We start from the raw sequence: 17421 nt of genomic DNA on the forward strand, positions 1-17421 counted from the left end.
GTTTATCTGAAGGGTCGGGATGAAAGCTAGTTTTTGTTTCGTTAAAAACAGCGAGGCAGGTTTAAAGATTGCCGGCTTGCAAGGAAAAGATTTTCAGTTCTAGAACAATACTCAACCACTAATGAGTTAATGCCAGAATTCTGCCCTTGATTTAAATCATTTCCCTGAGTTTATAGTTTCGGCTTGCCTTTTGTTTATTTCATCGTCTTTTCTGCAAAGTTCTTTCTGTGAGGCAGGAGGTACTGTTCGGGTTCCTAAACCGTTTGTAACAGGTGGGTTCACCTGAAGGCACATACCTGGAAAACAGTTGACCTTCTAAGAAAAAAATCCCTAGGACCTTCAGACATTTTTGAAAGAAAAAGGCTTCAGAAATAACTGACATTCATTTGCTCTTCAAGCCAGGGCTCCACTGTTTTCCTTGAGAATTAATACTGACTCATCCCCCTTCCTCCAAATTGTGCTAGAGTACTTTTGCGGAGAATGAGCTCAGTCACACTGGAAACAAAAGACAATTCCTTTACATCTTTCTTCCCTCTCTCTCTCTCTTCACTAGGGAGAACTGGAGAAGTTAAACCAATCCACGGATGACATCAACAGACGGGAGACGGAACTCGAGGTACAGAAGGCTGGGTCCTTGTTTTTGGTGAGGTGGTGTCAGTCCTGCTGACACCAGCCTGCTTGATCTTGTTTTAATAGCTGGAGGATGATTGCTGGCGTCCCCTCCGTGGAGTTGAGCAACCGCCCGCCCGACAGAATAAAATGCACTGCTGAGCCCAGCGTGTGGGTGGAACACATGTGGATCCTATTTCACATGGTTTTCATCATGGGAGCTCCGTGGGGCCAAACCCAAGGGCTGTGTGGGGGCACTGAAGTTCATGTGTCTGTGGAAAAGCGTGAAAGGATTGAGGGGAGAATTACCTGCACTCTACAATGGACAAGAAAGAATGAGTTGACAAAGTCTTTCTGATATTTCAGGGTGATTCCTTACATTTGTACCTGGAAACATTATGTATTTCCTTAGACTTCTACTTTTTTTTTTTTTTGGACTTTTTGTCCTAAAAATCTCGCCCCTCTTCCACTTCCCTGCTCATTTCCCTGTTGTCTGTTTGCACGTAGAATATAATGATCTTCATGGTAGCAAAAAGCTGTCTGGACTGCAAGGGCTTTCCTGCTGGGAAGAATCTTGGGGGAGACTAGAACTTGATTTGAATTTCATGAGCATCTTCCAACGTGAGTGTAAACAGATGAGCAGTCTTCACAGCTACCCGTCAGCCCCCACTCTGCTGTAGTAGTGGTTGGTTTTACCATCCATCAGCAAATTTGAACAAACCCCGCATGGATCTGAGAGCCTGTGAATGAATCCATCAGAGAATTGAAGGGATGCAGGGAGCTGTTGGAGGGCCTGTTTCTGTTGCAGGAGAAATAGTAGGGAAGGTCACTGAAAAGGGCAGGAAACATCTGGTCCCTAAGAATGAGGGTGTGGGAGATAGGAATAATCTACCGGGAATACACTGGCAGCCTTGATTTCTGACTGCATGGCTAGGCCCTGGAGGCACCAGATCTGGGCATTGCAAAAAAGGGGATTAAAAGTCTGTTTTCTGAGTTGTGTGTGAAGGATTATCACTGACCCCTCTGTTCTGATTGTATGTATCCATGAACACTGGCTGCCCTTCTCCCCCAGGTGAAGTAAAATATACATGTTTTAGATTGTATTTATTAGCATAAGCAAGGGAGGAGAGGGAGAAGCAGGTTCCCGCCTGAGCAGAGACCCCGACTCAGGGTTTAATCCCAGGCCCCTGGGATCGTGACTTGAGCCAAAGGCAGATGGGTAACCGACTGAGCCACCCAGGTGCCCCAAATCTGCATGTTTATTTAATTTTTTTTTGACTTCTGATGAATCAAGTCTCTTTGGGCAATTGAAATCTCTCAGAATCTCACATTTCTAATATATTAAACAACAAAAACTCTACCATTTGTAGAGAACTTTAGAGTTTGCAGAGTTTTTTTTACAAGTTTTTTTTTTTTTTAAGATTTTATTTATTCATGAGAGCCAGAGAGGCAGAGACACAGGGAGAAGCAGGCTCCATGAAGGGAGCCCAATGCCGGACTCGATCCCGGGACTCTAGGATCACACCCCAAGCTGAACGCAGATGCTCAACCGCTGAGCCACCCAGGCATCCCTTTTTACAAGCTTTATCTCCTGTCACGGCAACCTAGAACTGTGCTATCCAATATGGTAGCCACTAGCCATGTGTGGCTAATTTACCTTTAAATTAATTGAAATAAGATTGGAAATTCAGTAGCCACATTTCAGGAGCCCAGGCGCCATCGTTTGGACAGAACAGAGACTAGTTGCATCGTTGTAGAAAGTTCTGGAGAGCACAGTCTGGAAGGGGGGATCTACCTCTTGTCCAGATGAGGAGAATGTAGTGGTATAGGGTCTCCTGGGTCAATGATGTGATGGAGCCAGGTCCTTTTCCACATCCCCTCTAGCCCTCCTGTTCTGACATTCCAGCTATGAGTAGACAATTTGGAAATAAGCTCCCCCGCCCCCACCCAAGGATTGCTTTATTTATTTGACAAATATTTGTATGCCTATATTCCACTGCTTTGGGCCATGAACAAGGAAGCCCCACATGGTGCTTACCTTTTTTTTTTAAATTTTATTCATATATTTATGAGAGACCCACAGAGAGAGGCAGGGACACAGACTCCTTGAGGGGAGCCTGATGCGGAACTCGATCCCAGGACCCCGGGATCACGCCTGAGCCAAAGGCAGACGTTCAACCACGGAGCCGCCCAGGCATCCTGGTGCTTACCTTCTGAGTATAAAATTGATTTACCTGATAAACCTTTAGCTCAGATTTCACAATCCTCTTTCTGAAAACACTTAAGTGTTTGTGTGGCACGGGAAGCTGCAGGACAGGTGTTTCCGGCCTGGCTCTGGAGAGCACTAGACAGCAGGGAAGAGGTGGTCAGAGCGGGCTTGTGTCGCTGGGTGACCTTTTCCTGGTATTAGTGTAACCAAGGTGGACTCCCAGAAGTATAATGCAAGCTACAGAAGTCATGAAAACTTCCCTAGTGGCCACATTAAAAAAGAAAAAGAAACTACTGAAATTAATTTTAACCTGTTTTGTTTAGCCCAGGGCACCCGACATAGTGTAACTTCAATGTGAAATCAATATACAAATAATGAATGAGGGGTTTTATGTGTATTTCTTACTAAATCTTCAAATTCTTGTGCATATTTTACACTTAGAGCACATCTTGGCTTGCACCGGCCACGTTTGCATGCTGGATAGCTGCATGTGGCTTCAGGTGTAATAGAGGTTTCCTGTCCGGTTCGGGGAGGAGGGGGTGTGTGTGTGTGGGTGTGTGTGTGTGTGTGGGTGTGGTGGGCTGCCTGTGTTGGGTCGGGCACTCTGTCGGCCCCTGCAGATCCGTGGGTGAACAAGATAAAGACCCTGTCCTCAGGGAGTCTAATTTTAGTTTGAGGGTGAGGAGCCGAGAGGTGGATGGTAATTGCTGATTGTCATAACTGCAGCCAAAGAGTGATGTGACAGGGGCTCTGGGGGAGGGGGTTCCTGGAAGACACCTGAGCAGAAGCCTGCCACGTGGGGGACAGCGGGGGACAGGAGAGTCCCCGTGCAAAGAGTAGCAGATGGAGTGAGCCGTGGGGGTGGTGGAGGGGAGCATGCCAAAAGATGTGGGACAGGAAACAGCCATTTTCACATAGGGTTGGTTCTCATTATTCGTGGTGACAGTTTTCTGTAAAGTCCCTGTGAACACTGAATTAGGGAATACTGAATTGTGGCAGGGGCGGGGGATGGGGGCCGCAGGATGTTGTGACCAGAGGCTCACAGGAGCCCAACCTTATATCACTGTTCCCTTGAGCCTCTGGTCACAGTATTTGCATCTGCTAAGCAGTCTAGTACCTTGTGTGATGTGAGCTTCTGTTTAAAGCCAGTTCAGTTAACATACATTGTTGATTTATTAATGTTGGGCTCACAGGCGCCAGCACCGTGACCCGGGCCTGAACACAGCTTGCCTAAGGAACACGGTATGTTCTCCGGAAGGCCCATCTCAGCCTTCTTGGGCTCTGCCAGCACTTCATCCCCGGGCCTGGGGGCCGTTTCAAACAGCCGACTCCCCAACACAAAGCACAAGAGTGCAGAAAGTGTGGCCCTAGATGGACCTTGAAAGGACACTTGTTTACAGCCTGAGAGCTGAAACAAGAAGGCAGGGCGTCTCTTTGTTCCGCCTCACCGGGATCTCGCACGTCGGGGAGCTCAAATTTTGACCACTCTGTGCGTGTCCGTGAGTGACTGGAGAGGCTCCAGGAGCATTGATTTTGGAATTACAAATTTTAGTATGGAATCTGCTCACAATGAGGATTAATTGGCTGTAATTTCCGAGCCTCTAGCAGAGGGTCTTTGGTTTCTGCATTTCTTTGTTTATTTTAAAAAGATTTTATTCGTGAGAGACATAGAGAGGCAGAGACACAGGCAGAGGGAGAAGCAGGCTCCATGCAGGGAGCCCGACATGGGACTTGATCCTGGGACTCCAGCATCACACCCTGGGCTGAAGGCGGCGCTAAACCGCTGAGCCACCCAGGGATCCCCTGCATTTCTTTTTAAATGATCTGGAGTGGCCAGCACCCCTCCTGACTTTGACTCTGCTTAGAGCATGTCGGTGATCAGGTTTGTGGTAGCTGCTGCCTCTCTCAGAACGTGGCACAATTGGCTCTGGGCAGCGGTAGGCGGAGGCGCAGGCCTGGATTCACCTGAGTGTCCCATCCCTTGTCTTGGTTCTTTAAATGGGAGAGAACCGAAAGGCTTCTGGATGCCAGCCACTGTCCACGTTGTCAGTTGGATATCTGCCCCTTCCTGCAACCTCGGCTTGCCTCTGCCATTGTTTAAACAATGCTGTATTCCCTTTGCTCTCTGATTTATATCAACAGGGCCAGTCTTTTCAAGCTGTTGACAGGAGTAACCTTTTAACTAAAGAAGCCCTTGCATATAAGCCTGATATTTCAGATTAAGAAAAAATGTATTTTTCTCACATTTTGGTTAGTCGACTTTAATCATGGAGTATTTGTTGCGCACCTACTGTGTGCTGAGAACACCGAAGGGGAGAGAGCAGTGGAGAGAGTGGGCAGAGAATTACAATTATTTAAAATACACAGTAGGTTACATGGTGTTATGCCGTAAGGAGAAAAAGCAAGACAGGGAGGGGCCTAGCAGTGTGGGTATTTGGGAGCCAGGAGGATGCGGTGTTTACATCTAGTGGGTTTGAAAGGCTTCCCTGAAAACCTGTCTGGAGAGAGGACACCTCAGGGCCATGTGAGGGAAGAGCATTCCAGCCAGAGAGAAGAGCCAGTGCTAAGCTAGGCGTAGGACCTGACCTCCCCGAGCTTCAGCAAGGGGGCCCCAGTGTCCTGAGGGTGGAGTGGGCCCTGCATAGAGGAGAGAGTCTGAGAAATGTCGTTTAGTGTGTAGCAACCCTGCCAGCATGAGTAAATGTGATGTTGTACTTCTACAATGCATGTTATGTAGATCTAGCTTTTTTCAAGTTTTTTTTTTTTTAAAGATTTTATTTATTTATTCATGAGAGACACAGGCAAAGGGAGAAGCAGGCCCCATGCAGGGAGCCCGACATGGGACTCGATCCCAGGTACCCAGGATCAGGCCCTGGGCTGAAGGCGGCGCTAAACCGCGGGCCCTGGGCTGCCCGCAAGTGTTTGTTAAAACAAGATGCAGCACAGCAGATTTCTAAAGCATTGTAATCAAGTTTGCGATATTTCCATGCCAGTTACTTATCTTTTACTGTGTGGTGCCATGTTTTCATGGTCTCCCTTTCTTGCCTGGAAGGTGGGCTGTTCTAGGACCAGAAAATGGCCAAGGAGGAGGAGGAAGGACGCCACCAGGGCTAAGTTACTCATTGACAGCTTCTTCTGGCTCCAAGTAGTCAGAAGCTGACTTTTTCAGTCTGCCCTTCCCCAGGGAGGCAAGAGCCGTTGTCAATGTTCAAGCTCCTTCCCTCACTGTGTGGGTGGGGGTGGTTTGAAAAAGCATTTGATTCTAGCCAGCTGTGTTCCTCAAACTTGCACGAAGCCTGTACCCAGAATCTGTTTCTCTCCCTCCAGAAAGCAGCACTTTCTCTTTAAAAAAAAAAAAAAAGGTAAAATAATAAACCCTGTTTTATGCTTGGAACCTCGGGGGAGTTGAGGGTGAAATGGAAGCAGTCTGGGTGTCTTGAGCTGGAGTGGCAGCTGCTGCTGCCCTCATGATTTTGGCCTGAAGTTTGGCCATCAGAATGGTAGGACTTAGGGCTTCCTGCTGCTGGGACATCAAGGGACAGTCACTTTTGATCTAAATGATTGCACATGTAAGAATTTATCCTAAGGGAATAACTGGGCAAGGATATAAGCCCAATAATGTTCCTTGCAGCATTGTTTAAAAATTTTGGAAAATTATGAATCTAAATGACTATCACTAGGGGATCTGTAAAATGAATACTATCCACAGGCAATGGCTGATAGCGTAGGCCTTAAAATGATGACACAGCTTGCTATTGAACTAGAAAGAGGGACGCCTGGGTAGCTCAGTGGTTGAGCGTCTGCCTTTGGCTCAGGTCCTGATCCCAAGATCCGTGATCGAGTCCCGCACTGGACTCCTTGCCGGGAGCCTGCTTCTTCCTCTGCCTCTGTCTCTGCCTCTCTCTGTGTCTTACATGAATAAATAAATACAATCTTAAAAAAAAAAAAACCTAGAAAGATGTCTGAATAGAAAGCACATTCCAAAGGAGCCCACAGTATGGTCTTAGTCTAAAAAAGGTTTATATGCATACATGGAAAACATTACACATGTTCTATCTGATGAGAGATGGGTAATATTTATTGTCTTTGTACTTTTCTATATATATTTTTTAGTTATTTGCATTGAATTTGTATCACTTTAGAATCAGAAAAAACTCTCTAAACCCATAGTCATGGGGAAATAGTGGGTTGAGGGAAGATTGGTCTTAGTATCAGGTGATGTGGGTAGGATCTGAGGTCTGTTGATTTTTAGGGGCATTTGGCCCATGGGAACCTGAATCACCTCGTCTGTGAGTTGAGTAATGATTCTTGCCCACATCCTGCGGTGGCCTGGAGGGCAACAGGGAGTGCTTTCATAGCCACACAGCCTGGGTGAAGAGAGGCCTAATGCATGTGGGGCAGGCAAGGAGTACCAAGGCCCAGTGGGTGCCAGAAGCCAAGGATTCTCTGACAGGGTGTCCATGGGAGCCAGGCCTCTCATAGTCTCTGACCACGGCTCTGCTCTCCTCCCCCGTGCCCTGCCATGACATTTCTTTGTCAGAGATGGGCTCTGGGCAAGGGGCCAGAGAGAGGGCTTGTACAGGAGAGATGGACTTTGCAGTCACCAGAGCAGCGGGCCTTTGCTCTGTGGCTGGTCTACTGGGATGTGGAGATCAATTTCCTGAGAGAGACCTGCTTTGTTAGAGTCCTCTCCTGGGATCTGTCTGGTGCTGTTTGTGGTACTCAGTAGCTATCTGAGTGGACACATAACAACAGATTGCCCCTTCATGGCTTTGGGCAAATCGCTTAATGTCTCCGATCCTTGGTTTCCCCATCCCAATGATGGTGCATTGTGAGCGATTAATAAGTATTCTTGCTGCTCTTAATGAAGCAGGACAGATGTGGGCTGCAGTTTGGTTCATACATGCAGGACTTTGGCCCATCCTGGGATGTCTTCCCTGTTTTTGTCTCCTAACTGCTCTTCAGTAACAGTGACCGCTAACAATAATAGTGCCTACGATGTGCCAGACCTTGTTCTAAGCACTTTGTATATGTAACTCACTGAGACCTCAGACATTATTATGCAACAGATATTATCATCCCCAGTTTGCTGATAACAAACTAAGGCAAAGATTTCAAGCATCTCACTCTAGAGCAATTGCCCAACTTTGGCTCTATTGATCTGGTGGGCTGGGTAATTCTTTGTTGTTGGGGAGTCAGGGCTGCCCTGTGCATTGTAGTAGCTTCTACTCACTAGATGCGGGAACGGCTCCCCTTTCACCCCATGTTGTGTCAGCCTAGCCTCCTCCAGACTTGCAAATGTCCCCTGTGGTGCAACATTGCCCCTGGTGAACCACTTCAAATGTGGCCCTTGCACTGGCTGCCTCAGCCTGCTGGGGGACTTTGTTAAAATTGCCAAATCTTTTTTTTTAAAGTTTATTTTTTAGTGATATTTACACCCAACATGAGGCTTGAACTTATGACCCCGAGATCAAGAGTCACATGCTTCTCCAACTCAGCCAGCCAGGTGCCCCAGAATTGCAGCATCTTGGGCCCTGCCCAGACCTAGAGAATCAGAATTTCTGGGGGGACCAGCCAGGAACCTGTCTCATGCATATTCATCAGGCTGCATTCCTGTCATTTATTTACTTGTCTGGCTCCCCCACTCACCTGGGCCCTCGGGATGGAGGGGCCAGGCCTCCCATCTTTGTGCTCCAGTATCTCCTGCAGTGCCTGAACACAGGTACCATGCATGTTAGAATGGATGGATGGATGTTTGTGGCTAGAACCAAATATCCTTGTGGACTCATGGCTCTTGGCATTGTCATGCATGGTGCCTACAAAACAGGCAGGTCCCCTTCCTAGAGCCATTTGTCCCCAGGCTCTTCTTAGGCTGGGCTGACCCTGGACACAATGCAAACACCGGTAGTAGATAACCTGTCTCTCCTTCCTCTCCCCAAAGACCCTTGGTCATAGAGGTCTTAGCTCGTGAAGGTTTGAAACTCTGCCCTATGGGTTTGTCCGTTTATAATTAAGGTACAATTGATAAACTATATCCTGTTTAGTTTTAGGTGTAAGATGCTAGGGTTTCAAGAGTGGCTTTTACAACCGACAGAATGGGAGAAGATATTTGCAGATGACATATCCGATAAAGGGCTAGTATTCAAGATCTATAGAGAACTTATCAAACTCAACATCTAAAAAACAAACAATCCAGTCGAGAAGTGGGCAGAAGACATGAACAGACATTTCTCCAGAGAAGACCTACACATGACCAACAGGCACATGACAAAATGCTCCGCATCACTGGCCATCAGGGAAATACAAATCAAAACCACAATGAGATACCACCTCACCTCAGTGAGAAATGGCTAAAATTAACAAGAGAGGAAACAACAAATGTTGGGGAGGATGTGGAGAAAGGGGAACCCTCTTGCACTGTTGGTGGGAATGCAAACTGGTTTAGGCATTCTGGAAAACTGTGGAGGTGCCTCAGGAAGTTGAAAATAGAGCCACCCTATGACCCAGCGATTGCACTGCTGGGTATTTACATCAAAGATACAGATGTATGAAACGATGGGACACCTGCACCCCAATGTTCATAGCAGCAATGTTCACAATAGCCCAACTGTGGAAAGAGCTGAGATATACTTTGACAGATGAAAAGATAAAGATGTAATATATATATGTATATGTGTTTATATATACACGTATATGTGTATGTGTGTGTGTATATATACATGGAATGTTACTTGGCCATCAGGACAAATGCCTACCACTTACATTGATGTAGATGGAACCGGAAGGTACTTTGCTGAGTGAAGTCAGTTGGAGAAAGACAATTATATGGTTTCACTCATGTGGAATATAAGAAATAGTGAAGGGGACTATAAAGGAAAGAAGGGAAACTGAGTGGGGAAAAAATTAGAGGACATAAACCATGAGGAACTCCTAACTGAGAAACAAACAAAGGATTGCAGGAGTGGAAGTGGGTGGGAGGATGGGATAACTGGTGACAGGCACTAAGGAGGGCATGCTATATGATGAGCACTGGGTGTTATATGTTGGCAAATTTAAATAATAAAGAAGAGTGGCCTTTCACGTTAAGGGTGGCATATGTGGTAGTGACAAGTGGCCATGATCTATTTAGTGGGAAGAAATTAGGTAACACAAGTTGAAGTATACATAATACTATATGTAGACCATATGTAAAACAATCTACACCTACGATAATTGAATCTGTGCATCTGAGAGAAAAACGGTCTAGTGGGGTCCACAGACAATCACTTATTACCAGTTAAGGTGAAGTAAATACAGAAATTGAGAGAAAGACTTTGGAAACTTTTTTTGAAAATGCAGTTTGACATTGTTGTGACATCAACATGGCATTTTTTTCTAGTTTTTTAAAATTGTATTCTGCAGAAGTGTTCAAAGTGGGTTGGGAGGGGAGATCCATTACCATAGAGTGTGAGAAGCATGGGTCTAGAAAAAATGTACCCTCAGATGTGACCAGTGGCTATTGCTAGGAATGCTGGTGGTTTTTTTCCTTCAGTTTTTGTATTTTCTGAATTATTCACAATGACCATATTTTATCACTTTCATAAGCAAGGGATGGGGGTGGAGAATGAAGCAGTATTATAAAGAGATGTTTTTATGAGTCAAAGAAATGAATTTCTATGGAAGGAATTTTTGCAACTATGAAGGCTGGTGGGAAAAAATGTTCAGATTGGTAGTCCCTGCCTTAATTGTGGATAAACCCTGATGTTAGTGGGTTTGCTTGGTGAATTACTGTTTTGTTAAATGGTCATTGTGGTGATTGACGGTGGCAGGAAAAGTGCTGTTATGGCATTTCAGGATTGTCGATAGCCAAGAAACCCTCACTTATACACTTACTGTAAAACACAAAATCACCAAGAGAATGGTGGGAAACATTTCAAGTATTGGGAGTATTTAGATATTGAAACTTAGTTATGCGAATTTGAGTTACCACATGATTTTTTTTTCTTTCTTTTTTTTCATACATGAATTTTAAGTGAATGAGGACTTTGGGCACTTATAGGCTGTCTTTCACAATCTTACTGGAGCTCCATTAGCAAACTGCTGTTAGTATAGGCTGTTGGCTAGAACATAGAAATAGCTATCTAATATTGGAATGGACTCTATTGCCTTAAAAAAAATCAGATAGGTCTTCCTTTGAAGCTGTAAATACCAGTGAGATGATACATAAGCTTTGCTGGCTCGTCAGCTGGAACCCATCACAGGAGCATAGGCACTCGCTGTTATAGTACAAATGAATTTTTCGCCAGTGACATGACTGTTTATCCAAGACACCATCCCTCTGACTCTGAGGTGCCACAAAGTGTCCCCACTTCAAAAGAGGACAGGCTATGGGGGGTTGACGGATTTGTTGCTCTCCCAGTAGTTGATAGAAGCTTCAGGTCACCTAGTCGGCAGAGCAGTGGTCCCCACGGACTGTTAGCCTTTTCATATAGAGCTCTTATTTTTCCCTCTGAGCGTTTGTTGTAGGGACTTTTAATGTAGTGGGACGTGCGTGTGTTTTGGCTGGATGAATTAAACATCTCCTGAACCTTATCCTTTGGCAAGTATCCCAGTTATCTTTGCCCAGCCCTCCTCTTTGAGAGTTACTTAATCTGCCTATGCTCATTTAGATGTTTCCAGCAGTAGAGACTGTATGGCTTTTATGTGGTGCATCTTCACCAACAGTCTCATGATAATTTGTAAAGTACCTCTTCAAGAGCTCGGAGAATCAGCCTCTTTTGTTTCCTTAAAGGAAGATGGGGAAGAGATTTTCGTTCTATTCTTGCCTGATTTTTTTTTTCCTTTGCTGTTTTTTGCCGGATTATCCAAGAGATATTAATATTTGCTCTGACAGAAACTGCTAACGGGGAGACAATGAGAGGAACATCCGCTGTTTGTTATAACCACAGACAAGCCCACTTAATATAAACTCTTCCATTGTTTGGCGTGAGACTCAGCCGAGGCATGATGAATGGGGTTTGGTTGTCTTCACCACCCTACCCTTCTGTTGCTAGCATGCAAGGGTCCTGCCTCTCTCTGCTAGATTTGATGTTCTCTTCCCCAGTTTTTTGGCGTCGTTGAAAGAAGAGTATAATGGGGTGTTGTCCTGCCTCGTTGTTCTGGTTACTATTTCTACCGAACAAATGACCACCCAAACTTCATTGCTTGGAACAACTGCTCTAATTTGCCCATAATTGGGGGGCAGGAATGTGGAGAAGGCTCAGCTGGGCGGCTCTCACTTGAGGGGTCCCATGCAGTTGCAGTCTGATGTCAGCTGGGGCTGTGATCATCTGAAGGCTTGGCTGGACAGGACATCTGAGGAGGCCCACTCCAGTGTCAGGTCGTAGACACTAGCTTTTGGCTCGAAGCTCAGCTGGGCTCCTCAACCAGCGTGCTGAATCTGACCTTTCCGCCATGGTGTCTCAGGCACTCTGACCTCCTCATGGGGTCTGGCTCCCTCGACAGTGAGCAGCCCGGCAGGACCAGGTGGAAGCATCATGACCTTTTCTGTCTAAGCCTTGGGAGTCCCCTAGCAGCACTTCTGTGGTCCAAGCAGTCATGAGCTCACCTACCTTTGAAAGAAGGGGACATAGATTCCATGGGGAGCTGTGCCAAAGAATCTTGAGCCACATTTTAAAACTGCCATGCTCATGGCAGTGATGTACAGATGTGACTCATTTTGATGCCTGCAGGACCTCTGTGCATTTACCATTTCATGGTGCCTTGTCAAGTTGCTTTAATGGTTAACCAGCCAGTAAAGCAAGGGCTTTAATTAGTATTCTCAATGACCCTTAAACCAGCAACAATAAAAGCAAAAGGGAACTGTTTTTGTTTTGTTGTTGTTTTTAGCAATTCTGTGGGTCTTGTTTTTATTTAGGTAATTTTTGCCACTTTGCCCATTTCTTACAAATTTGGTCTGAGAAAGAATTATACCATGGCTTCAAGGCCTATTAGAAAAAATTAGTGGAGCTTAAGGCCAAAAGTGCAATAGCTAAGCAGATACTTTATAAATTTGGGGCAGGGGTGGACAGGCGGAGGAGTTTCTAAAGCTTCTGGGGCAGCTCTCGACATGCTGCTTCCTTTCCTTGCCCCTTGTTTCACTAGCATCCCCACTGGGGAAATACAATCTTGGTATTGCCTGCATTTGCTAGAAATTGGATCTACTCCCCAAGTTGGAACTTGTTAAACTGCACTTTAATGCTATAAAACATAGGGTCAAATGGGTAGGAAAACTTGTTTTGTTGGAGTCAACAGATGCCTACTTCCTGGCATGCGATGGTGGAAAGTAGGGGCTTTGGAGTTCAGGAGGCCTGGATTTGAATTCTCCCTCTGCCTTTTCATAAGCTGAGCAGTCTTGGCAAGGTTTTTCACTTTTCTGGGTTTGATTTTTTTCTCTCTGAAGTGGGAAGGGCAATGCTGGTCTTGCAGGGCTGTTAAGGATTAAACGAGGTGATGTTTAGAAAGTGCCTAAAAAAAAAAAAAAAAAAAAAAAAAAAAAGAAAGTGCCTGGCACGGTACCTAGTACGTAATGTTCAACAAATGTTGCTTCATTCTACCTTTTGTCATTTATTGAATAATGGCACCTACATGAAAAGCATTATTTATTGAAAGCTTATTATATGCATAGTATCATGGTAAGCGCTTTAAATAGTCTGTCCTAGTCTCACAATGCTCCTGAGGACGTTGAGGAGAAACAGAGGGGCTAAAAGAGGGAGTCCCCTCATCTCCTAGGTCACCTGGCCAACAGGTGGAGGAGCCAAGATTTAAATCCAGGAGTCTGAGCCTGAGGGCCATGCCCTTAAGTAGTTTGGGGATGTGCATTGTGGGTGTGGAGGATCCATCTTCTGAGGTCCCCACCAGACTGCAGGTGAAAGAATGCTGCTCTAGGACTTAGGGGACCAGGGGTTCCACCTCTGCTCTGATACTCACCAGGTGTACATCCTTGGGAGGGAACCTTTACCTTCTGAGACTTTTGTTTCTTCTGTGATATGGGAGCATCTGAGCTAAACGATCAGCAAAATCTGATCGTTTGACTTTATTCCAGCCACATGCTGAATGAATTAGGAATCCCCCTTTGTCTTGATCACGGGGGAAATACAAAGCTCTTTGGTCACTCGGTGCTGCAATAGACTTAAAGTTTTATTTTTATTGAAGTACTGCTTGCACATAGGTAAGGGAATATCCCTGAGAAAGTTCTACTGAGAAATGAAAGTCCTCTGCCTTCTACCTTCTCACCCCTGGTTCTACTCCCAGACACAACCACTTCTAATGTGTTTGGCTATTTCTTTTTTTTTTTAATATATATTTTATTGTTTTTTTTTAATTAGAGTTCAATTTGCCAACATATAGCTATTTCTTCCAGTGGATTCTTCTGTATCTCTGAAGTGATAGCAGTGGATTTTGACTTTGGTTCGTTTGCATCCTGTGCCCTCCTTTCTTTCTGTTCTGATGAGCTGCAGGCAGGAGGAAGGTTATTCAAAGACCGCAGGACAGCCAGCTTGCCTGGAATGCTGTGGTGGGTGGAATCATGCTTCAAGTAGAGGCTGCACTACATGATCTCTAGAGCTTTCCAAGGTTATGTGAATGTACATATTGCCCTGATTCTAAAACTCGTGTTAAATATCAAACAGACCTTGTATTGCATTCCACCTTGGGTGTTGGTTGAAACACTGCCTCTGATAAACATGTGTAGAAATAGTATAATCCACCAAAATGTAATATTTGCAAATTTTTGTAAAAAAGTGGGTCTTGAAGTTGAGCAAATATGTAAAGCCCTTTGGTGTAAACATGGAAATAGTTTCCTTGTGGTTGAACTTGGGAAAATGCCATGGTTTAAAAACCTATGTTTGGCCATGAATGAAAAAGCATTGGGACCTGTCAGTCTTTCTAGGGATGTGTAAGAGTGTGTGAGAGGGTGAGTGTGTGTGTGTGTGTGTGTGTGTGTGAGAGAGAGTTTATGTGTTTGTGAGTGTGGGTGTATGAGAATGTAGGATGGTTATATAACTTTAATCTTCCCTGCAGGGCTAGCTAGGATTGACCCTTGTACCCCAAGATTTGAAGGACTGTGGGTTTTTTTTTTTCCCTTTGTGGTGCTTTGAGCCTTGGGCTCTTTAAACATATTTTTTAAAAAATTGGTTAAATTCCATTCTGGTGGCTCATGCACATGTAACACCAACAAAAAAGATGAACTGAAAGTGAGTCTTTTCCAAACTGACATTCTACAAAAGTAACTGGCTCATGTTATTCAAAAATATCAAGGCCATGAAAGAAAAAAAAAAAAAAAAAAGAACTGTTCCAGATTAAAGGAGACTAGAGAACTGTGACAACTAAATGCAAGCTGGTAGTCCTGGATTGGATCCTGAAAGATATTTTTTTCCTTTACTATAAAAGACAATAGTGAGACAGTTCATGCAATTTGGATAAATTCATAGACCAGATCAATTGATCAGGTATCTGTTATTTTCAGGTTTTGATCATTGTACTCTGGTTATGTGAGAAAATATCCTCATCTTTAGGAATTGTGTGCTGAAGTATTTCAGGGTTAAGGGACATTGTGTCTCCATCTTACCCTCCTTTTTTTCCAAGTCTCAAATTATTTTAAATTAAAATTTTGAAAGGAAGAGCCTTTTCCAGATCTACCAGCTGCCTTAACTCAGCTTCCAAATGGCAGGGCCTCCCTTAGTGATGGGATTTTGACGTTGGCCAGAGGTTCAAGGGAAGCCGCATGGTGCAGACTGGTGGGACAGCTCTGGTGGGCTGTGACGTCGTTGGGGAGGGGACTGGGTGCTCACCTGTGTGTTTGGAAACATTCTATAGTCACACTGGAGCTCTAGGACAGCCTTTATGTGTAGAAGGAACTTGGTTCTACTTGGGCCTGAACAAAGTTCCAAGACCTCTGTTAACCTCAGAAGAGGAGAACTTGCAGCAGGAAACCATACTGACCACCATCTTTTCTAACTTTCCTTTTCTCCCTCTCGGTGGAAGGAACCACTTCATAATTCAGAGCCAGGACAAGTAGTGTGGTGCTATGAAAAGAGGAAACAGCATGGCCTTGTCACCAAGGCAGTCAAGCTGCCTAGGGCCTGCCCTTGGGTCTGGAGCTGGGCAGGGCCCAAGCTGGAGTTAGGATCCCCTCCACTAGGTGCCACAGCCACTCAGACAGCTTTGGTAAAAGGGAGGGTTTTCTGAAAGGTTGAAGGAATCTTCAGTGGAACCCAAGGGAGGGAAGTGTCGTAAAGCCTTAAGCATAGAGAGACCGAACATCCCAGTTGGCCCGACCATCTTAGTTTCTGCCCGTCGTTCCAGCATAATTATTAACAGTGCTCTACCTCACGGTCACCAGTGCCTTGCTTTGACTGATAATCTGTCGGGCCCTGTAACTGCAGGATTAAAGGCAGGGACCCAGCTGATCCCTCACAAGCCTTCCTCTGCTGCCTCTGGCTTTGACTCGCTGTCTCCTCTCTTTCTCCATCCCTCCTGGCTTCCTCTGCTCCGTGAGAGAGGCTCTTGCAGCAGAAACATGGTGGCAAGATTCTTCCTGATGCAGGGGTGGGGACAGCCCCCACGGAAGTTACTGGTGGGTTTGCAGACACCCCAGGAGGCCTCTGCTACTCAAGTTGGAGCTTCCGGTGGAAAAACAAAGGAGTCATATGGGAGGGGGGTTAGGCACCTGGTTCCCGACAACAACTACTGGCTTTTTCCAACGTGAAGGGTCTGCTCTTTTCTGCCCCTTTCTTTTCCATGCATGTTTCCATGCCGTTGGAGCTGTCTTAACCAGGCTCTTCTACTTGGATGACACTCGTGGATGTGGAATTGGGCCTGCACGGTGATGGGGCATGTGGTTGTGGCCCTCAGAGGGGCTGGCTCCAGCTCCCTGCTGGTCTCCTGCCCCCCACTCCCACCCCATCTCCCCACCTCCCCTCTCTACTTCAGCTTCCTCCTGGCCCCTGTGCGCTCTAGCCAGGCCTCTCTGGTTGGGCTCTCTAGGCTCCCGCTTGACCCTGGAGCTGGCTTTCCAGATCTGCCTCTACCACGAAGATTGCTGAAGGTGAGATGTGATTGTCCTGGCTCCTCTTTTTTTCAGAGCCGGTGAAAGCCACTCCCCATGGGAGCTGGGACCCAGGGACGAAAAACTGGGCAGAGGCAGGGAAAGCAGGCCACTGGAGGACTGGAGGAGCCTGGTGTTGATCTCTCTGACTGGAGAAGTGTAGTGAAAGGCAGGGTTGGGAGCTAGGCTTGCAGTCCCATATGGCAACCCTGAGCCCCCTGTGGCTATTTAAATTATAATTTAAATGTTACAACGTAATTAAAAACCCTGTAGTTGCAGCAGCCACATTTCACGGTTTTAGCTACATGTGGACAGGAGAGATACAGAACATTTCCATTCTTGCAGAAAGTTGTGTCTGACAGCCCTGGAGGGCACTTAGCCCTTTTTACCCACAAGTACTTTCTTTGTATGTTTTAGTAGCTGCCACAAGTGCTCTTAAAGAATAGACTGGAGAGGTGAAAACAGAACATGGTATATAGTAAACTTAAAAAACATTTCAAGTACCTTATAACTGGTCAGTAGGATGGTTTCCCATAGT

General features: G+C 45.6%; 1 protein-coding gene across 1 annotated transcript in view; it reads left to right on the top strand.

Moving 5' to 3' along the window:
• Positions 1 to 17421, top strand: part of SH3BP5 (SH3 domain binding protein 5) — a 77516-nt gene that overhangs the window by 1514 nt on the left and 58581 nt on the right. Inside the window, exon 2 of the mRNA XM_055321099.1 lies at positions 554 to 616. Within this exon, the coding sequence (XP_055177074.1) occupies positions 554 to 616 (63 nt within the window). The remainder of the gene's footprint in view (positions 1 to 553; positions 617 to 17421) is intronic.

Source organism: Nyctereutes procyonoides, unplaced genomic scaffold (genome assembly GCF_905146905.1).
Source record: "Nyctereutes procyonoides isolate TBG_1078 unplaced genomic scaffold, NYPRO_anot_genome, whole genome shotgun sequence".
Lineage (NCBI taxonomy): Eukaryota > Metazoa > Chordata > Mammalia > Carnivora > Canidae > Nyctereutes > Nyctereutes procyonoides.